We start from the raw sequence: 22,587 nt of genomic DNA, 5'->3' as shown, positions 1-22,587 counted from the left end.
TCGTGCCAGTGCCACGGAGGCAGTACTAGCAGGCAAGAGCCTGGAAGACGAGACTGTATTGCAGGCTGCCTTTGATGCCTTGGCTACTGAGGTGATCCCCGATGACATGCCCACACTTGCCTCCCCGGAATACAGGCTGGCACTCACCCAGAACCTGCTCTACAAGGTTAGTACAGGTTGGAACTCACCTAGAACCTGCTCTACAAGGTTAGTACAGGCTGGAACTCACCTAGAACCTGCTCTACAAGGTTAGTACAGGTTGGAACTCATCTAGAACCTGCTCTACAAGGTTAGTACAGGCTGGAACTCACCTAGAACCTGCTCTGCAAGGTTAGTACAGGCTGGAACTCACCTAGAACCTGCTCTGCAAGGTTAGTACAGGCTGGAACTCACCCAGAACCTGCTCTACAAGGTTAGTACAGGCTGGACCTCACCCAGAACTTGCTCTCCGTCACACCCTATCCGCCGTGTACAACATCGTATCCTTTCTCGGTTTCGATTCCCGGTAGGGAGAAAATTTGGGCAAGTTTTCCCTGCAGTCCTACTGTCCCCTGCCCACCCATCTTGCCCCTACCCACCTTTGCTACCCTGCCCACTTATTAGTTCAAATAGATACCTGTGTGTTAGCCTACCGTTGATAATCGCACCCAGGGATTTTTTCTTTGAAAACTCTAGGCCTACCTGGAATGTCGTATAATTTCTTAGAAAATACTCAGATCCTGTGTGTAAGAAACTCCAGTACCTTCTTGAGGGACATCCTGTGTAAGAAAACTCCAGTACCTGCTGGAATGGCATATCCTGTGCAAGAAAACACTCCAGGTCCTGTGCATAAGAAACTCCAGTACCTGCTGGAAGTAATCAAGTATTGGGTTACTGGTTTTCGAGAACCTAATAATGTAAAGTGACAGTATATGATCCCCGTGTCCGCCCCTCCTCACCTCAGTGATCAACATTGCAGACAGTGTTGGGTATCGTGGGTTCAATAGCGGATCCGACAGTAGCCAGCGGAGCCACGGACCTTCAGAGACCCGTCTCCAGTGGTCAGCACACCTACGATTTGAATACTGACATCTACCCATTGGGGGAGCCAGTGCCCAAGGTGGAGGCTGCTATCCAGTGTAGTGGTAAGCTGTGTGTGCTCACCTGTGTGTGGTTGCAAGGGTCGAATCACAGCTCCTGTGTGTGTATGAGAGAGAGAGAGAGAGAGAGAGAGAGAGAGAGAGAGAGAGAGAGAGAGAGAGAGAGAGAGAGAGAGAGAGAGAGAGGAAGGTAATGTTTTATATTATTGTTTAGCTAAAGTGGATATATTTGCAGTGTGCAGCACTGAGAGTTACACAGTGGGAACAAAATCTAGCTAAATTTTCCCTGCCATAGTCACACGGGATGGGTTTCACACATAGTGTTGAAATCCGTCAGTTTGAGAACTGGGTAATTTCACTACTTGGTAAAAACCTCTTGTGGGCGAAACATCGCAGCGATGAAAAGTCTTCAGTTTTCTTCATTTAAAAATGGTTTTGGCATTACCTAGTCTGACATTTATTTTTGTTTTCAGTTGCTGTGTTCACTTGTTTTTCCTCACAGCATCACCTGTGTGATGCAACACTGATCACCTATTGTGTTCACCTGACAGGTGAGGCCCAGTACGTAGGCACAACACCCACACAGCCTGGGGAACTCTACGGCCTCTTCGTTACTTCTACACAAGCCAACGCTCGTATCGTCAGCATCGACGCTTCTGCCGCCTTGGTGAGTAGTTGGGAAGGCTGAAGAGATGCCGGTATACCTGGAGAGGCTTTCGGGGGTCAACGCCCCCGCGACTCGGTCTGAGACCAGGCCTCGTGATGGATCAGGGTCTGGTCAACTAGGCTGTTACTGCTGGTCGCACGCAAACTGACGTACGACCTACAGCCCGGCTGGTCAGGTACTGACTTTAAGGGCCTGTCCAGTGCCTTCTTGAAGACAGCCAGGGGTAGGAATGGTTTTATTTTCAAAGGGTTTCGCTCACAGGTGAGCCTTTTTCAAGCGAAACGTTGTTGATGTGTTGGTTTACTGTACCATGGTGACTGGTGCTGTTACTGTTGGAGTTGTCTGTTGAGTGGTAATACTGTTGCTCTCTGTTGAGTGGTAATACTGTTGCTCTCTGTTGAGTGGTAGTACTGTTGATCTCTGTTGAGTGGTAATACTGTTGATCTCTGTTGAGCGGTAATACTGTTGATCTCTGTTGAGTGGTAATACTGTTGATCTCTGTTGAGTGGTAATGCTGTTGCTCTCTGTTGAGCGGTAATACTGTTGATCTCTGTTGAGTGGTAATACTGTTGATCTCTGTTGAGTGGTAATACTGTTGCTCTCTGTTGAGTGGTAATACTGTTGCTCTCTGTTGAGTGGTAATATCGTTGCTCTCTGTTGAGTGGTAATACTGTTGCTCTCTGTTGAGTGGTAATACTGTTGATCTCTGTTGAGTGGTAATACCGTTGCTCTCTGTTGAGTGGTAATACTGTTGCTCTCTGTTGAGTGGTAATACTGTTGCTCTCTGTTGAGTGGTAATACCGTTGCTCTCTGTTGAGTGGTAATGCTGTTGATCTCTGTTGAGTGGTAATACTGTTGATCTCTGTTGAGGGGTAATACCGTTGCTCTCTGTTGAGTGGTAATACTGTTGCTCTCTGTTGAGTGGTAATACCGTTGCTCTCTGTTGAGTGGTAATACTGTTGCTCTCTGTTGAGTGGTAATACCGTTGCTCTCTGTTGAGGGGTAATACTGTTGCTCTCTGTTGAGTGATAATATTGTTGCTCTGTTGAGTGGTAATACTGTTGCTCTGTTGAGTGGTGATACTGTTGCTCTCTGTTGAGTGGTAATACTGTTGCTCTCTGTTTACCTTGAGGGATCAACAGTATCGGGCCTATATTTCTGGGGCCCTGAAGCTTGAACTGCTACGAGGGCCCTTCACAATCCCTTCTTATACAGTAGACCCAAAATTTTTAAGCAATATGGACTGAAGTGGCTTCTGAGGCCCCTTCGGGATTAGGGGCCCCTGAAACTTAGGCTTCATTAGTTTCACAGTAGATCCGCCCCAAGGGATCACTGCTGAGTTATTGCCTACTGCGTCTTTAAACGTACGTTTAAAGACGCCTAAACTTTCTGTAGCTTTGATAAAATACGGACGTCTGCCCGTTTAAAATTTTCTTTACGTGTTTCACTTGACGTTATTAGATAAATATGAGAGATTTTAATCCGCTTGTATTATTGTCATTAACAACGATCAGCTAAACTGTTTTTATACTTTCATCTATGTAGCCTATTTTTATTATTTTTTATTTTGTTTTACCTCTAGGCTTGCCTTTGTCTATCGACCCGTTATTGTATATCTATATTCTTTTAGTTGTTATTTCATTTTTTTTTAATAAAATGAAGCGGAGTAAGCGTATGTAGTCTTTCATTCATACTTAAGAACATACGAACATAAGAACGATGGAACACTGCAGAAGGCCTACTGGCCCATGCGAGGCAGGTCCAAGTCTCCTACCGGCTTAAGCCAATGCACCCAACCTAGTCAGGTCAGGTCACATTGACTTAAGGGAGGAACACGGCAACCGACCTGGTAGCACAAGCTATCAGGTCTAACTCACACCCACCCACATCTACTCATGTATTTATCCAACCTATTTTTAAAGCATTGACTCGTAATACATAAGACCCTCTCCACTTGTTGATTAGTTCGTCTATTACACAAAATTGTAATAACTCCCAATATAAATAAGTCAAGAACCCCCGAGGGGGGATAAGTCCCTTTGTCTGATTTTTTGGGGATTATCGTAGGTAATTTACTCATATGTTACTATGTACGGTAATTGTATTTATGTGTACATGTGCCTAAATAAACTTACTTCAGACCACTAACACAGAGGTAAGGAAAACTCTCACACTGTACTTCCATCCTTAGCTTCCATTGCCAGGTGTACAAGGTTGTTACACCCCGCCAGTTCGTTAAGTCGAGGCAGTTAGGATGTGCAATAGACTCTAACATCTCGAAGTTTGATATTGCAGGAGGTTCCTGGAGTGCTGGCTTTCGTAGGTGCTGCAGACATCCCTGGGGAGAACAACATTAAAGTCTTCTCCGACTCCAAGCCTGAACTGGTGAGTCCTGAGAGCAAGACCTCCAGGTCTTATTTTATGTATTGATTAGGGAAGACGGTTTTAGCTCCTCTGGAGAACATTAAGACTGAAGACTTAAGGAACACTACAACAGGCCTTCTACAACAGGCCTTCTAGCCCATACTTGGCACTACTTGACAGGTTCTTTTCCAGTATAAAACTTCTGTAAGTGCATGTGAATACGAATTAAGGAATAACCTTTTGGTTTCAACACACTGTAAGTTTTCGAACTTACTCACTTTTTCCCATTATCATGGGCCAACATGACAAGCTTATTCTAAAAGTACATAACCCACCTCATACCAGCCCTGAAACTGATTGTCTACCATGACAGTTGTTCCCTGAGGAGCGGACGATGTTCTACGGTCAGCCTCTGGGAGTTATCGTAGCCACCGGCCGCAGCGCAGCCTCCGCTGGACAGCGAGCAGTCAAGGTGACTTACGACGACATCCAGTCACCTGTCCTTACCATCGAGGAGGCACTGAAGGAGCCGCTGCCTCCTGACCAAGGCTTTCCCTTCGTGGAAGGGGATGTGCAAGGTGAGGGGCTAGGTATGCCAGGTGATTACGTATGCTAGATGAGGGGTTTACGTGTTCTAGGTGAGGGATGACGTGTTTTTATTATTTATAATTTATTCGTCAGGGACTGCCATTTTTTTCTGGTTGAAATATGTCGTGGGCTTAAGTAGGAAAAATATTCGTACAGAATTGATTAGTGCAACGTTTCGCCTACACGAGGCTTCATCAAGTACTTGATAAAGCCTCGTGCAAGTGAAACGTCGTGATAATAAAGGTCCCCTTTATATGTATGTGTCTTTTTAAAATTAATTTTTCACTGGGAAGCATGAATTGTCTGTCTAATATATAGTTCACTGCCACCAGCTGGCTTTGCCGCGTCTGCCTACATCATCCAGGGAGCTGTCAGCCACGACAGCCAGTACCACTTCCACATGGAGACGCAGGTACGTACCTGTATGTACACCATAATTTACCACAAATTATTAACCCTCCACCAAATTACTATAAAAAGCCAAGGTTACGCACTAATCCAGTAAGGACCTTGTTTTTGGAAGAGGATATAATGTCTAAGAACGAAAAAAATGTTACGCGATTAAAACAAATGCCTTTTTCTTATTGTTTATTTCCTCTTGTTTACTCAACTAAATAAACATTCACTGCATGTGAGAAAAAACATCAAATCTTCCGTTTATTGGCGTAAATAATTAACTTCTTGGTGGCAAATCAGTGACCATCGTCAGGATTCACCTGGTGGACGGGCGGAAAATTTAGGTAAGACCCTTGTGGGGTGAGAGGGAAAGAATAGGTTGATGAGACGAAGGTATTGAGTGTTAAGAGTATCAGGGCTTAACCCAGTAGCTTGCCGATCGTGGTACTAATGACTGGTGCAGCGGCGAGGAGTGGCGAGGCAGACAACCGGTTGGATAGACGCTAAAACACATACACAAGGTACACGTAAAGAACCACTAATAACTTATTGGGATATTGGGTGGGAGGAGGGAGAAAAGAACGTCATTTAAGGTCCACAGCATTTACCTTGTTATTGATATCTGCCTGTAGGTATGTCTGGCTACCCCCACTGACATAGGTATGGACATCCTCTCCTCCACTCAGTGGGTGTCGGAAACTCAGAGAGCCGTGGGGCAAGTCCTCAATATTCCCGACAACACGTGAGTTCTAAGATTATTATATTTATTTTTAAGTAATAAGAGTAGCCTCATGGGAACGAAAGAGGAATTTAAAAAGTTGGAAGGCATAAGAGGCTTACCTGCGAGGTCCATAAAAAGCAAAAAGGCACAATACCTTGACTGGAACAAGGTAAGGGTCTTATTCTTTTCAATTTTTTAATGTTTTTTATTTCTTTTACAACCCCCTTTCGTTCTTACGAGGCTGCGAAAGGAGTCGTAAAAACCAGCTTCACTTTATTTTAAGTGCTAGAGCCGTGTGGGTCAGTTCATGTAGTGTGGAGGCTCCATCCTCTGTCAGCCCAAAACACACGCACGTACTACTTGTTTGTACTCAGCTCTTCGTATTTTCTAGTTGACTAGTATTATTGGAACATACAAAAGCCACAAGTATTGCAGTGCAAGATGACAGATATTGGCCACAAGTATTGCAGTGCAGGATGACAGATATTGGTCACAAGTATTGCAGTGCAGGATGACAGATATTGGTCGCAAGTATTGCAGTGCAGGATGACAGATATTGGTCACAAGTATTGCAATGCAGGATGACAGATATTAGCCACAAGTATTGCAATGCAGGATGACAGATATTGGCCACAAGTATTGCAATGCAGGATGACAGGTATTGGCCACAAGTATTGCAATGCAGGATGACAGATATTAGCCACAAGTATTGCAATGCAGGATGACAGATATTGGCCACAAGTATTGCAATGCAGGATGACAGATATTAGCCACAAGTATTGCAATGCAGGATGACAGATATTAGCCACAAGTATTGCAATGCAGGATGACAGATATTGGCCACAAGTATTGCAGTGCAGGATGACAGATATTAGCCACAAGTATTGCAATGCAGGATGACAGATATTGGCCACAAGTATTGCAGTGCAGGATGACATATATTAGCCACAAGTATTGCAATGCAGGACGACAGATATTGGCCACAAGTATTGCAGTGCAGGATGACAGATATTGGTCACAAGTATTGCAGTGCAGGATTGCACAAGTATTGCAGTGCAGGATGACAGATATTAGCCACAAGTATTGCAATGCAGGATGACAGATATTGGCCACAAGTATTGCAGTGCAGGATGACAGATATTAGCCACAAGTATTGCAATGCAGGATAACAGATATTGGCCACAAGTATTGCAGTGCAGGATGACAGATATTGGCCACAAGTATTGCAGTGCAAGATGACAGATATTGGCCACAAGTATTGCAATGCAGGATGACAGGTATTGGCCACAAGTATTGCAGTGCAGGATGACAGATATTAGCCACAAGTATTGCAATGCAGGATAACAGATATTGGCCACAAGTATTGCAGTGCAGGATGACAGATATTGGCCACAAGTATTGCAGTGCAAGATGACAGATATTGGCCACAAGTATTGCAATGCAGGATGACAGGTATTGGCCACAAGTATTGCAGTGCAGGATGACAGATATTAGCCACAAGTATTGCAATGCAGGATAACAGATATTGGCCACAAGTATTGCAATGCAGGATGACAGGTATTGGCCACAAGTATTGCAGTGCAGGATGACAGATATTGGCCACAAGTATTGCAGTGCAAGATGACAGATATTGGCCACAAGTATTGCAGTGCAAGATGACAGATATTGGCCACAAGTATTGCAGTGCAAGATGGCAGATATTGGCCACAAGTATTGCAGTGCAAGATGACAGAGTGCAAGATGACAGAGTGCAAGATGACAGAGTGCAGTGCAAGATGACAGAGTGCAGTGCAAGATGACAGAGTAATCATCACAAGCCACGTTTTGCTCTGCGCGAAGCTTTTTATCAGTTCAATAACGCATTACCCAGAGTGAAACGAATATAATTTGATCTTTCCCGAAGTGTCTTTCTACTCTTGTCTGCTCGTTGTAAGTCAGTGTAACTTATTTTCCATTGGAATCCTTTCTATTCTTATCACCGTCTTTAAGTCTTGTTTTTTTTTTTGTCATGGTTCACTAGATTTCCTCTGCGTGTGCAATCTGTTGCTAAGTACACAGAAAATCGCCTGTCAACTAAATTTTGAAGACATCAACAAACTTCTGAATAATTCCAGAACATCGATTTTGTGGTCAGAAAAGTGGCAGATGCGGCCGAATGTTCACACCAGTAATGTTGAAGAATTAGTACATATATGCAACAGCTGGGTATCTTTATTATGCAGTGGCTTTATCAATACAATACAAGGACAAAAACAGAAGATTGAAAAGACTGAAGATAAGGTAATCAGTCCCTCAGTCTAAGAGCAAGTGTTCAGTACCGTAGTCTGGATGAATCTCAAGTATGAATCTTCAATTTGTCGGAATTATATACCACTGTTGTTACGATACAAAAGTAATGTCTTGGTCCGTTGGAAAGTAATCGTGGAACTTATAAATTAAATATTATGCAACAGATGCGCCAAAACTTTGTTTTGATTATTAGAACTCAAGGAATTTTATTTTTTAATTTTGATTAACACTGTTTTTCTTGCAGGGTTAATGTGTCAGTGAAGCGTATCGGGGGAGGCTTTGGAGGTAAGATTGATCGCTGCAACATTGTTGCAGCAGCCGCCGCTCTCGCTGCATTCAAGGTCAACCAACCTGTGAGGATATCCCTTGACCTCGGCACCAACATGACCGCGATTGGCTGGCGGGAGCCTTTCCTCTGCACTTACAAGGTCAGCAGAGGTCAATTTGTATCTAGGTCAGCCATAAAACACGTTATAATGGTGATCGATTAAGTTTGAAGCAGGGGTTCGAACCCAGAGCAACACTCTATAAGACCGTCACTTTACCAACCATCTTAACGGGAGCTTCATTAACAGGGACTCAGACCTCTTTTATACTAGACTGGGACCAACTGCGACCAACTGCGACCCCAGACTCCACGTCACACCTGACCTTCTCCTCCGGCAGAGTTACGAGGCTTATAAATTCTTGCCTCCGGTTCGGTGCCTTCTATCCACAACGAAGTCAAAGCCGAAGAACTCACCGATAGAAACACGATCTCCTTTTAACACTGCTTGTCAACAGTCAAACTGGAATATATTTCTCTTGACACAAACATGGAAGTTACAATAATTGCGTTTGTATTTTCTTTGTTTACGGTGTTGATACAATCAGTTACAGCTGGATACAAATATAATAGTACATCAACACAAACGTATTATATAAATCACTTTGTATAAACTCATTCTGACACAACTTTCTTAATTCCTTTCCTAACATAAAAATCTATTCATTGTATGACAGTACAACGTAATTCATTATAATGACGGAGATCCGAATATTACGTAGCCAGAGTAAGCTAGTCATCATAATTATTATTATTATTATTATTATTATTATTATTAATCATTATCATCATGGGAGCGCTAAACCCGTAGGATTATACAGCGCCTGTGAGGGGGGATGATGGAAGGCATTCAGGGAATTGGAACATAGATCCAATTCCCTAGATCAAGAGCCCTTCACCAACTCTTGATAATGTATTTACATGGGGGTAAGAACAGTCAGGCTTCCCGGTGACGCATTAGAAAAATTAGAGAATTTCTCATTAAATTTATATCAGATCAATAATGTGCGTTTTATTGAGTGGGAGAATTATAGCGATGGTAATAATGTATCAGTATTTACAATCAGTTACTGCATGTGACACTTACGTCTGATTTAATACGTTCTGAAAGACGATGTTATTGTAGCAGTTCACTGAGAGGGAACTTTGGCCATTTTCTGACTTCCGTATTCATGGGCTTTTCATTTTGAACCCCTCAAGGGAGGTTCCTTGACGTTGGTGAGGGGCTCTTGATCTAGGGAATTGGATCTGTGCTCCAGTTCCCTGAATTGAGCCTGAATACCTTCCATCCCTCCCCCCCCACATGCGTTGTATAATCCTAAGGGTTTAGCGCTCTCACATGATTATAATAATAATAATTTTCATTTTGAATGGGATTTTAAGTAGGCTGAGGTGTACACATGTTTTTTTTTGTCAGTCCATTGGCAAGTGTCCGCTAAATTTTGATGTTTTGTGTGAGAGCAGTGCAGGTTGTGAATATTAAATATGTGAGTAATTTCGTATGAGGTTATGAAAGGTATTCCGAGGACATCAAGAGGATAGAGCAGAATAGGAGGACCAAGATGGTGAATAAACTCAGAATGTAAGGAAGGGGGAGTAGGGGTTATCCCAGGAAGGGTTGGAGTGAGGAGTTGAAGGAGGTTTTGAGTGGTAAGGGCATGAACATCCTGCAGGCGTGTGTGAGTGCGGTAGATCGGGGTTAGTGGAGACAAGAGGTTTCAGGGATTTAATGTGCTGTTAGAGTGTGAGCAGAGTAATATTTATGGCGTAAGGGAAAGCAGTTAGCGGGACTTGAGTACTGGAGGTGGAAAGTACTCTGGAGGAGAGGTGGGCATATTGTTCGGAGTCATTTGAACTGTGATGTCTGCGCATGTCTGGCAAGACAACAGTTGAAAGAATGATTGCTGTTTCTTCTCTGGGGTGACCCTACCTTGGTGTAACAGGGGCCTAAGTAGAGAAAGATAACAGAAGGTAGAGTGACGCAGTGAAACAGTCCTCTCCTTATGCAATAAAATAACGTGTAAACACGTTTTTCATTATTTTTAATATTTCACATATTTAAAAAAATAACATAAAAAGCCTATGAAAAACTGTATTCAGAATACTGTTCTCATATGGCGTGGGTTTGTATCGTCGACAGGTGGGTGTGGACGAGGCTGGAGTACTCCAGGCCGTGGAGGCCACACTGACTAGCGACGCAGGTTCCTGGAGCACTCCGAACTCATCCCAGGGAGCAATATTCTGCCTGCCATCCTGCTACAACTGTCCTAACTGGCTCGTCACTCCTCAGTACGTCCTCACCAATACTGCCCCTAACACAGCCTGTCGCAGTCCAGGTCAGTGTCCCACATCATGTCACCTCTCAACCTGCACTCTTTAACTGGTTCTTATTACATTCATGAGGGAAGCATTAAACCCATAAGGGTCATACAGCAACAATATCCATATAAATTACAGAACTGGTAATATATATTCATAAAGTATCATAATTTGGTCTCTAAATTGCATTTTATGGGGAATTTCAGTGTACATGACTTAAGAAATCGTAATGACACGATTGCAAATAAACCATACCCCCGGCCGGGATTGAACCCGCGGTCATAGAGTCTCAAAACTCCAGCCCGCGGGTTCAATCCCGGCCGGGGGTATGGTTTAATTTCAGTGTAATTTGAGATTTTTAAAAATGGCTTTAATGTTAGGTATGAGACTGATTCCAATATATGTAGAAAGAGTCATATATTTAAACGTAAAATTATAAGAGTCAGCTATGAATGAACCAACACCTGGCGAGTGGAAACCTGATTCTATTACACACACATATGCATATGTAAAATAACCTCAGGGGGAGTTGAATGATATCTCTAGGTCTTTTGTGTTGCAATCAACACATCAGAAGTTCGTAATGTTAAAGAAATAGAGTTGGAAATCCAGGCAAATTCGTTCAGGGAAACGACTCTCTCCAGATGCATATATTAACCCATAAACGGTCCAAACGTATATATACGTTTTTTCAACATTTGAAAGTATGTAAAAAAAGTAGATCTTCTTTTTGTTTTTTTTACATTTGAAAATGTGTAAAAAAAAACTTTGATCTGCCTTTTTTTGTTATATTTGAAAATATGTAAAAAAAAAAGTAGATCTACTTTTGTAGCAGTACACACACACACACACACACACACACACACACACACACACACACACACACACACACACACACACACACACACACACACACACACACACACACACACACACAGATCTGAAGTATCTGGGTCTTTCTCTCCATCTACAGGCACGGTAGAAGGAATTACTTTTATGGAAAACATCATGGACCACGTTGCAGATGTTCTTGGAGTCGACCCGCTGGAACTGCGCCAGAAGAACTTACTTCCTGACGGCGGCATCAGGAAGCTCAACCAGCATATGATCAGAATACGAAACCGTATAGCAGCCCATGGTAAATATTTCCTCTTGACTGCCATACAGAACACGCCCTCAGGGGCGTGTTCTGCGTGTTGGGGCTCAGTGCCTCTTCGCAAGGATATGAGAGGAACTTTGGTATGTACTCACCTCTGTGTACTCACCTATATGTACTCACCTATATGTATTCACCTATATGTGGTTGTAGGGGTTGATTCACAACTCTTGGCCCCGACTTTTAACTTCTCCACAACGATCCATTGATACAAAACAAAAGCTGACACATTCAGGATTCAATCCTCTTCGGATCAAACCTGATTACCTTCGATTCCCCAGGCGACGTATGAACCCCTAACAGACTTAGTGTTTGCCTTTTAACTATAATAATCATAACCATTTATTTTCACCACTAACCCATCCACAGAGATGGTGAATATCCCCGAGGACATCATAGTACCTAGGAACCTCATCTCTGACATGATCGATGAGATGAAGGTCTCGGCTGATGTGGACAATCGAAGGGCGCTGATCACCCAGTTCAACCAGGTGAGTGTCAGAGGTCAGTCTTTTAAACAGGTTGACTAGGCAAGCACCATATGAGCCTGGTCCATGGCCGGGCTCCGGGAGTAGCCCGGCCATGGACCAGGATGAGTTCTGAGAGTAGAAAGACTCCCAGAACTCATCAAAGGTATAGGTAAATTCCTTGGCTAGTTTAGTATTGAGGGGTAGACGTTCACACGCAGCAGACTCTGCCCTCCTGTAGGAGGGAGGACACAGCGTGATGCATGTAACACTCGTCATGCTCTTCCTTCTTCAGGAGAATCGTTGGAAGAAGCGTGGTTTGTCCGTGATGCCCATGTTGTGGCCGTACTGGTTGGGCCCAGTTACGCCCTTCAGTGCCATGGTGTCTATAAATCCACGCGACGGCAGTGTCTCTATCTCCCACGGAGGTACTGAGATGGGTCAAGGCATCAACACTAAGGTCAGTGTACTTCTATGTCTCTAAACCTCTCATGCCGTTCAACCTAGTTGAACGGCTGTGCTCTTACCCGTGGTCACAGGTATCTGGGGTTCACTTCTCTAGTGAATATTCTCAAAATACGATTTACACATCTCAGGGTTACACATTTATCAGTGTATTGGTCAGTCTATCTGCTTTTATATATAATCTTCACGGTTTATAAATTCTTTGGCAAATCATAAAAAAATATCCACTGTTTGCACCCCATCAATTTCATTTCAAGAATATTTTAACAGTGTTGAACTAAGCTAAGTGACACTGAAAGATTGTGTTGAGTGTAGTGTGAATGTTGCAGACAGCACAGTGTGCAGCATACGAGCTGGGTGTGCCTCTGGAGTACGTCAGTGTGATGCCCACCAACACCCACACCAATCCAAACTCCAGTATTACTGGAGGCTCTACTGGGTCTGACGTCGCCAGCTACGTAAGTTCCGTGAATTGTCCAGTTTATCACTATCTGCGTACATTGCCAGTATTACAAAGTTACACCCTGTTATATTAACACTAGATGTCTGCCTACCTGCAATGCACATCATGTTACTGGCTTTCTTTTGTGCCGAACAGTGTTATATTACGTGTAAACTAAATACCTGTATACTTCGGAAAAGAAAAGCATTGTATTTGAATATTCATTTATATATTTTTCTTGATGTAAAGTTTCGACACTCTAAACTCTTCATTGACGTAAGTGTTGTCCCAGGTGGTGGCCGAGGCTTGTAAGATGATCCGGGAGCGTCTTAACGCTGTTCAGGAGGCCATCGGAGAAGATGTGCCGTGGGAGGAACTGGTACTCACCGCCTTCAACCAGGGAGTCGACATCTCCCAGAGATACGTGTAAGGCCGCGACGAAAATGGTTTAGAGACCGACAAGTTTAAGAATGAGACACTTGTGCAATATTTTGGAACCTTTATCGAAGAAACGATTCGCCAGCCAGTGGCTTCATCAGTCCAATACAGAGAATTACGTTTCTTTAATAAGAGCCCAAATGTTGCACAAGTGTCTCAGTCTTCAACGTGTAACGTTGAATAAGAGTTATTCGGACAGCATGTAGAAATTAAAATTTCCTCTGTATCGTTTTGAAGCTGCATCAGAGCCACTGTATCAGAGCCACTGCATCAGAGCCACTGTATCAGAGCCACTGTATCAGAGCCACTGTATCAGAGCCACTGTATCAGAGCCACTGTATCAGAGCCACTGTATCAGAGCCACTGTATCAGAGCCACTGTATCAGAGCCACTGTATCAGAGCCACTGTATCAGAGCCACTGTATCAGAGCCACTGTATCAGAGCCACTGTATCAGAGCCACTGTATCAGAGCCACTGTATCAGAGCCACTGCATCAGAGCCACTGCATCAGAGCCACTGCATCAGAGCCACTGTATCAGAGCCACTGTATCAGAGCCACTGTATCAGAGCCACTGCATCAGAGCCACTGTATCAGAGCCACTGCATCAGAGCCACTGTATCAGAGCAACTGCATCAGAGCCACTGTATCAGAGCCACTGTATCAGAGCCACTGTATCAGAGCCACTGTATCAGAGCCACTGTATCAGAGCCACTGTATCAGAGCCACTGCATCAGAGCCACTGTATCAGAGCCACTGTATCAGAGCCACTGTATCAGAGCCACTGCATCAGAGCCACTGTATCAGAGCCACTGTATCAGAGCCACTGTATCAGAGCCACTGTATCAGAGCCACTGTATCAGAGCCACTGCATCAGAGCCACTGTATCAGAGCCACTGTATCAGAACCACTGTATCAGAGCCACTGTATCAGAGCCACTGTATCAGAGCCACTGTATCAGAGCCACTGTATCAGAGCCACTGTATCAGAGCCACTGTATCAGAGCCACTGTATCAGAGCCACTGTATCAGAGCCACTGTATCAGAGCCACTGTATCAGAGCCACTGTATCAGAGCCACTGTATCAGAGCCACTGTATCAGAGCCACTGTATCAGAGCCACTGTATCGGAGCCACTGTATCAGAGCCACTGTATCAGAGCCACTGCCCCTGTATCCCTGCCCATCACTGTATCAGAGCCACTGCATCAGAGCCACTGTATCAGAGCCACTGCCCCTGTATCCCTGCCCATCACTGTATCAGAGCCACTGTATCAGAGCCACTGCATCAGAGCCACTGCATCAGAGCCACTGCATCAGAGCCACTGCATCAGAGCCACTGCATCAGAGCCACTGCCCCTGTATCCCTGCCCATCACTGTATCAGAGCCACTGCCCCTGTATCCCTGCCCATCACTGTATCAGAGCCACTGCATCAGAGCCACTGCATCAGAGCCACTGCCCCTGTATCCCTGCCCATCACTGTATCAGAGCCACTGCCCCTGTATCCCTGCCCATCACTGTATCAGAGCCACTGCCCCTGTATCCCTGCCCATCACTGCATCAGAGCCACTGCCCCTGTATCCCTGCCCATCACTGTATCAGAGCCACTGCCCCTGTATCCCTGCCCATCACTGTATCAGAGCCACTGCCCCTGTATCCCTGCCCATCACTGTATCAGAGCCACTGCCCCTGTATCCCTGCCCATCACTGTATCAGAGCCACTGCCCCTGTATCCCTGCCCATCACTGTATCAGAGCCACTGCCCCTGTATCCCTGCCCATCACTGTATCAGAGCCACTGCCCCTGTATCCCTGCCCATCACTGTATCAGAGACCACTGCCCCTGTATCCCTGCCCATCATCCCTGTATCAGAGCCCCTGCCTCTGTATCCCTGCCCATCACTGTATCAGAGCCACTGCCCCTGTATCCCTGCCCATCACTGTATCAGAGCCACTGCCCCTGTATCCCTGCCCATCACTGTATCAGAGCCACTGCCCCTGTATCCCTGCCCATCACTGCATCAGAGCCACTGCTCCTGTATCCCAGCCCATCACTGTATCAGAGCCACTGCCCCTGTATCCCTGCCCATCACTGTATCAGAGCCACTGCCCCTGTATCCCTGCCCATCACTGTATCAGAGCCACTGCCCCTGTATCCCTGCTCATCACTGTATCAGAGCCACTGCCCCTGTATCCCTGCCCATCACTGTATCAGAGCCACTGCCCCTGTATCCCTGCCCATCACTGTATCAGAGCCACTGCCCCTGTATCCCTGCCCATCACTGTATCAGAGCCACTGCCCCTGTATCCCTGCCCATCACTGCATCAGAGCCACTGCCCCTGTATCCCTGCCCATCACTGTATCAGAGCCACTGCCCCTGTATCCCTGCCCATCACTGTATCAGAGCCACTGCCCCTGTATCCCTGCTCATCACTGTATCAGAGCCACTGCCCCTGTATCCCTGCCCATCACTGTATCAAAGCCACTGCCCCTGTATCCCTGCCCATCACTGTATCAGAGCCACTGCCCCTGTATCCCTGCCCATCACTGTATCAGAGCCACTGCCCCTGTATCCCTGCCCATCACTGCATCAGAGCCACTGCCCCTGTATCCCTGCCCATCACTGTATCAGAGCCACTGCCCCTGTATCCCTGCCCATCACTGTATCAGAGCCACTGCCCCTGTATCCCTGCCCATCACTGTATCAGAGCCACTGCATCCCTGATCCCTGCCCATCACTGTATCAGAGCCACTGCCCCTGTATCCCTGCCCATCACTGTATCAGAGCCACTGCCCCTGTATCCCTGCCCATCACTGTATCAGAGCCACTGCCCCTGTATCCCTGCCCATCACTGCATCAGAGCCACTGCCCCTGTATCCCTGCCCATCACTGTATCAGAGCCACTGCCCCTGTATCCCTGCCCATCACTGTATCAGAGCCACTGCCCCTGTATCCCTGCTCCATCACTGTATCAGAGCCACTGCCCCTGTATCCCTGCCCATCACTGTATCAGAGCCACTGCCCCTGTATCCCTGCCCATCACTGTATCAGAGCCACTGCCCCTGTATCCCTGCCCATCACTGTATCAGAGCCACTGCCCCTGTATCCCTGCCCATCACTGTATCAGAGCCACTGCCCCTGTATCCCTGCCCATCACTGTATCAGAGCCACTGCCCCTGTATCCCTGCCCATCACTGTATCAGAGCCACTGCCCCTGTATCCCTGCCCATCACTGTATCAGAGCCACTGCCCCTGTATCCCTGCCCACTGTATCAGAGCCACTGCCCCTGTATCCCTGCCCATCACTGATCAGAGCCACTGCCCCTGTATCCCTGCCCATCACTGTATCAGAGCCACTGCCCCTGTATCCCTGCCCATCACTGTATCAGAGCCACTGCCCCTGTATCCCTGCCCATCACTGTATCAGAGCCACTGCCCCTGTATCCCTGCCCATCACTGCATCAGAGCCACTGCTCCTGTATCCCTGCCCATCACTGTATCAGAGCCACTGCCCCTGTATCCCTGCCCATCACTGTATCAGAGCCACTGCCCCTGTATCCCTGCCCATCACTGTATCAGAGCCACTGCCCCTGTATCCCTGCCCATCACTGTATCAGAGCCACTGCCCCTGTATCCCTGCCCATCACTGTATCAGAGCCACTGCCCCTGTATCCCTGCCCATCACTGTATCAGAGCCACTGCCCCTGTATCCCTGCCCATCACTGTATCAGAGCCACTGCCCCTGTATCCCTGCCCATCACTGCATCAGAGCCACTGCCCCTGTATCCCTGCCCATCACTGTATCAGAGCCACTGCCCCTGTATCCCTGCCCATCACTGTATCAGAGCCACTGCCCCTGTATCCCTGCTCATCACTGTATCAGAGCCACTGCCCCTGTATCCCTGCCCATCACTGTATCAGAGCCACTGCCCCTGTATCCCTGCCCATCACTGTATCAGAGCCACTGCCCCTGTATCCCTGCCCATCACTGTATCAGAGCCACTGCCCCTGTATCCCTGCCCATCACTGCATCAGAGCCACTGCCCCTGTATCCCTGCCCATCACTGTATCAGAGCCACTGCCCCTGTATCCCTGCCCATCACTGTATCAGAGCCACTGCCCCTGTATCCCTGCTCATCACTGTATCAGAGCCACTGCCCCTGTATCCCTGCCCATCACTGTATCAGAGCCACTGCATCAGAGCCACTGCCCCTGTATCCCTGCCCATCACTGTATCAGAGCCACTGCCCCTGTATCCCTGCCCATCACTGTATCAGAGCCACTGCCCCTGTATCCCTGCCCATCACTGTATCAGAGCCACTGCCCCTGTATCCCTGCCCATCACTGTATCAGAGCCACTGCCCCTGTATCCCTGCCCATCACTGTATCAGAGCCACTGCCCCTGTATCCCTGCCCATCACTGTATCAGAGCCACTGCCCCTGTATCCCTGCCCATCACTGTATCAGAGCCACTGCCCCTGTATCCCTGCCCATCACTGTATCAGAGCCACTGCCCCTGTATCCCTGCTCATCACTGTATCAGAGCCACTGCCCCTGTATCCCTGCCCATCACTGTATCAGAGCCACTGCCCCTGTATCCCTGCCCATCACTGTATCAGAGCCACTGCCCCTGTATCCCTGCCCATCACTGTATCAGAGCCACTGCCCCTGTATCCCTGCCCATCACTGTATCAGAGCCACTGCCCCTGTATCCCTGCCCATCACTGTATCAGAGCCACTGCCCCTGTATCCCTGCCCATCACTGTATCAGAGCCACTGCCCCTGTATCCCTGCCCATCACTGTATCAGAGCCACTGCCCCTGTATCCCTGCCCATCACTGTATCAGAGCCACTGCCCCTGTATCCCTGCCCATCACTGTATCAGAGCCACTGCCCCTGTATCCCTGCCCATCACTGTATCAGAGCCACTGCCCCTGTATCCCTGCCCATCACTGTATCAGAGCCACTGCCCCTGTATCCCTGCCCATCACTGTATCAGAGCCACTGCCCCTGTATCCCTGCCCATCACTGTATCAGAGCCACTGCCCCTGTATCCCTGCCCATCACTGTATCAGAGCCACTGCCCCTGTATCCCTGCCCATCACTGTATCAGAGCCACTGCCCCTGTATCCCTGCCCATCACTGTATCAGAGCCACTGCCCCTGTATCCCTGCCCATCACTGTATCAGAGCCACTGCCCCTGTATCCCTGCCCATCACTGTATCAGAGCCACTGCCCCTGTATCCCTGCCCATCACTGCATCAGAGCCACTGCCCCTGTATCCCTGCCCATCACTGTATCAGAGCCACTGCCCCTGTATCCCTGCCCATCACTGCATCAGAGCCACTGCCCCTGTATCCCTGCCCATCACTGTATCAGAGCCACTGCCCCTGTATCCCTGCCCATCATTGTATCAGAGCCACGGCCCTGTATCCCTGCCCATCACTGTATCAGAGCCACTGCCCCTGTATCCCTGCCCATCACTGTATCAGAGCCACTGCCCCTGTATCCCTGCCCATCACTGCATCAGAGCCACTGCCCCTGTATCCCTGCCCATCACTGTATCAGAGCCACTGCCCCTGTATCCCTGCCCATCACTGTATCAGAGCCACTGCCCCTGTATCCCTGCCCATCACTGTATCAGAGCCACTGCCCCTGTATCCCTGCCCATCACTGTATCAGAGCCACTGCCCCTGTATCCCTGCCCATCACTGTATCAGAGCCACTGCCCCTGTATCCCTGCCCATCACTGTATCAAAGCCACTACCCCTGTATCCCTGCCCATCACTGTATCAGAGCCACTGCCCCTGTATCCCTGCCCATCACTGTATCAGAGCCACTGCCCCTGTATCCCTGCCCATCACTGTATCAGAGCCACTGCCCCTGTATCCCTGCCCATCACTGTATCAGAGCCACTGCCCCTGTATCCCTGCCCATCACTGTATCAGAGCCACTGCCCCTGTATCCCTGCCCATCATTGTATCAGAGCCACTGCCCTTGTATCCCTGCCCATCACTGCATCAGAGCCACTGCCCCTGTATCCCTGCCCATCACTGTATCAGAGCCACAGCCCCTGTATCCCTGCCCATCACTGTATCAGAGCCACTGCCCCTGTATCCCTGCCCATCACTGTATCAAAGCCACTACCCCTGTATCCCTGCCCATCACTGTATCAAAGCCACTGCCCCTGTATCCCTGCCCATCACTGTATCAGAGCCACTGCCCCTGTATCCCTGCCCATCACTGTATCAGAGCCACTGCCCCTGTATCCCTGCCCATCACTGTATCAAAGCCACTACCCCTGTATCCCTGCCCATCACTGTATCAGAGCCACTGCCCCTGTATCCCTGCCCATCACTGTATCAGAGCCACTGCGCCTGCATCATTATCAGAGCCACTGCCCCTGTATCCCTGCCCATCACTGTATCAGAGCCACTGCGCCTGCATCATTCTTGTAATTTCTGCATCCCGAGGTTCAGACAGTGTTCTCTGCAAGCTATTTCAGTTTCGTTTTTCCGTTTATCAGCAGAGTGCTGTATCACAGCACAACTTGCTTCACCGTAATATTTTTTTGATGTAAATGATTTACGAAACTGACGAGTTGAAGAATGAGATACTTTGGGAACATTTGGGAATCTTTATTGAGGAAACGTTTCGCCACACAGTGGTTTCTTCTGTCCAGTACAAAGAAGAATAGTGAAGTACAGGAGTTTGAGGTAATCAGTCCCTTAGCCTGAAGTCGATGTAATCAGTCCATCAATCTTCATAAGAAACATCATATGAGCGAAGAAGGGGGTTATAACCCCCTTCTTGAACTCCAGGACGAAGGACTGATTCCTTTAAACTCCTTCTGATCTTTACTATTCTTCTTCGTATTGGACTGATGAAGTCACTGGCTGGTGAAGCGTTTCCTCAATAAAGATTCCCAGATATTGCACGAATGGCTCATTCTTCATCTGTTTCTCCTGTACCAATACTAAATCACCCACGTTTTCCTATCCACTTCAAGGAATGGGGTTGACGAGGTCAAAGGCTACAGTGTGTTTGGTGTAGCCTGCAGCGAGGTAGAGCTGGACGTGCTGACTGGCCAATACCTGGTAGGTATTACAGACCCCTGCAGGCCACACTGCAGGCCACACTGCAGGCCACACTGCAGGCCACACAGCAGGCCACACAGCAGGCCACACTTCAGTGTGGCCTGCAGCAGAGAGGAGTTAAATTCATTATATCTGCATTCAGTATATGCTTTTGACGGGCTCTTGATCTAAGGTATTCCAGGTACCCTTTCTTGAATCAAACCTGATTATTACTCATTCCCCAAGGGATATGTGACTCCTACGGGCGTACCGCTTCCCCAAGGTCATAATGACAAGAGTATGGCTTTTTATTTCTATTTAGAAGAGCACTGCTAATCGTGGTGATGAAACACAAGAGTTTGTAAAAATATGAAGCATGAAAAAACATGAAAAAAGGCAAATAAAAGAAGGAATGTTAAGAAAGAATAGTAAACAGGGCGGAGGAAAGGGAAAGGAGGGAAGAAGAAGAATTGACATGACAAAGACGGGGGTATGAAGAAGTAGTTAAGGAGAAAACTAAACATCAAGAAGGAAAATAAAGGGAACAGGGAGGAATATTAGTAAAGAATGCAAAGACGGGGAAAGAATATAAATGAGCTTCATTTGACGTAAATAAAGATATTGAAAATTTATTAATGTTACTTGTGACGTTTTGAACATTTTTGTGTTTAAGTTTGAACAATGGTAGACGTAGAGAGGATGTGGCCACGGATGTTGACCTGTGCTCCTTCGCAGATCCTGCGGACGGACATCCTTGAGGACGTAGGACGCAGCTTGAGTCCCCTGGTGGACCTCGGGCAGGTTGAGGGAGCCTTCGTGATGGGTCAAGGGCTCTTTTTGACTGAGCATCCACTCTACGACGTCTCCACTGGCCAGAGACTCACCGACACCACCTGGGTAAGCTCCTACTGCATGCTCTGTCGGTGCATTATTATATTTGATTTGGTAGGCTATGCCAGTGGGTTGCTAGTTACGATATGAGTCGTTGGTTCTCCCCCTACCTGCCTTTTTCATGTACTAATACTGGTCCAAGTGGGTCATAGATACTGGAATTGACCTCCGAATAGATCAAACACGAGCCTAATATCGAGTAAGACAAAAATAACAATTCCCAGTACTGTGGAAAATTACCGTGTATTATCAAGTAAGTGAAATCTGTTAACTGAAGCTGTGTGTTACTGTGCTGATAATTTATGCAGGGTCTATGCTGGCGGGTCACACAGTGATAATACTGTCAGTGACTTGTGGTACTGAGTATTGATAATTATAATCTCTCTAGGGGGCTACTAAGAGTAAGGAGACTCGAATAATCTAAGTGCTGGGCAAATTCTGAGAATTTCCATAGGTTCGGTTAGTAAGTGCTGAGTGGCTTTGTAAGCTGAGAGAGAGAGAGAGAGAGAGAGAGAGAGAGAGAGAGAGAGAGAGAGAGAGAGAGAGAGAGAGAGAGAGAGAGAGAGAGAGAGAGAGAGAGAGAGTTTAAGCTAGTAACTCAACACGACAATGAGTGGGTACTCAGTTACAGAAGGAAAACAAACTGGTCGTCCTCACGTGAGCAATGGCACTTCAAGTTATTAACACTGGATTATTAAAGATAATAACTCTTCATTCACAGAACTACAAACCTCCCATGGCACTCGACATACCGGTGGACCTCAGGGTCACGTTCCTCCACAATGCTCCGAATCCACTTGGCGTCCTCTCCTCCAAGGGTGAGACTTGAACATCTAATAAGTAACCTTCCATAACTCTGCCTTCCATTTCCCAATTTTAACCTGAAAGATACCCATTTCTACTTA

The 22,587-nt window shown here is 47.0% G+C and overlaps 1 protein-coding gene across 1 annotated transcript in view; it reads left to right on the top strand.

Moving 5' to 3' along the window:
• LOC128702673 (xanthine dehydrogenase/oxidase) overlaps nt 1-22,587 on the top strand; it is a 50,912-nt gene that overhangs the window by 26,241 nt on the left and 2,084 nt on the right. Inside the window, exons 13-29 of the mRNA XM_070091801.1 lie at nt 1-166; nt 959-1,124; nt 1,631-1,746; nt 4,042-4,131; nt 4,484-4,688; nt 5,031-5,110; nt 5,727-5,836; nt 8,349-8,532; nt 10,570-10,765; nt 11,722-11,886; nt 12,274-12,395; nt 12,667-12,831; nt 13,166-13,294; nt 13,571-13,704; nt 20,725-20,812; nt 21,527-21,688; nt 22,404-22,500. The exon at nt 1-166 is cut by the window's left edge and continues 2 nt beyond it. Coding sequence (XP_069947902.1) covers nt 1-166; nt 959-1,124; nt 1,631-1,746; nt 4,042-4,131; nt 4,484-4,688; nt 5,031-5,110; nt 5,727-5,836; nt 8,349-8,532; nt 10,570-10,765; nt 11,722-11,886; nt 12,274-12,395; nt 12,667-12,831; nt 13,166-13,294; nt 13,571-13,704; nt 20,725-20,812; nt 21,527-21,688; nt 22,404-22,500 — 2,375 coding nt within the window. The remainder of the gene's footprint in view (nt 167-958; nt 1,125-1,630; nt 1,747-4,041; nt 4,132-4,483; nt 4,689-5,030; nt 5,111-5,726; nt 5,837-8,348; nt 8,533-10,569; nt 10,766-11,721; nt 11,887-12,273; nt 12,396-12,666; nt 12,832-13,165; nt 13,295-13,570; nt 13,705-20,724; nt 20,813-21,526; nt 21,689-22,403; nt 22,501-22,587) is intronic.

Source organism: Cherax quadricarinatus, chromosome 37 (assembly GCF_038502225.1).
Source record: "Cherax quadricarinatus isolate ZL_2023a chromosome 37, ASM3850222v1, whole genome shotgun sequence".
In the NCBI taxonomy this organism is placed as follows: Eukaryota; Metazoa; Arthropoda; class Malacostraca; order Decapoda; family Parastacidae; genus Cherax; species Cherax quadricarinatus.
This window is presented reverse-complemented; position numbering and strand designations above follow the sequence as displayed.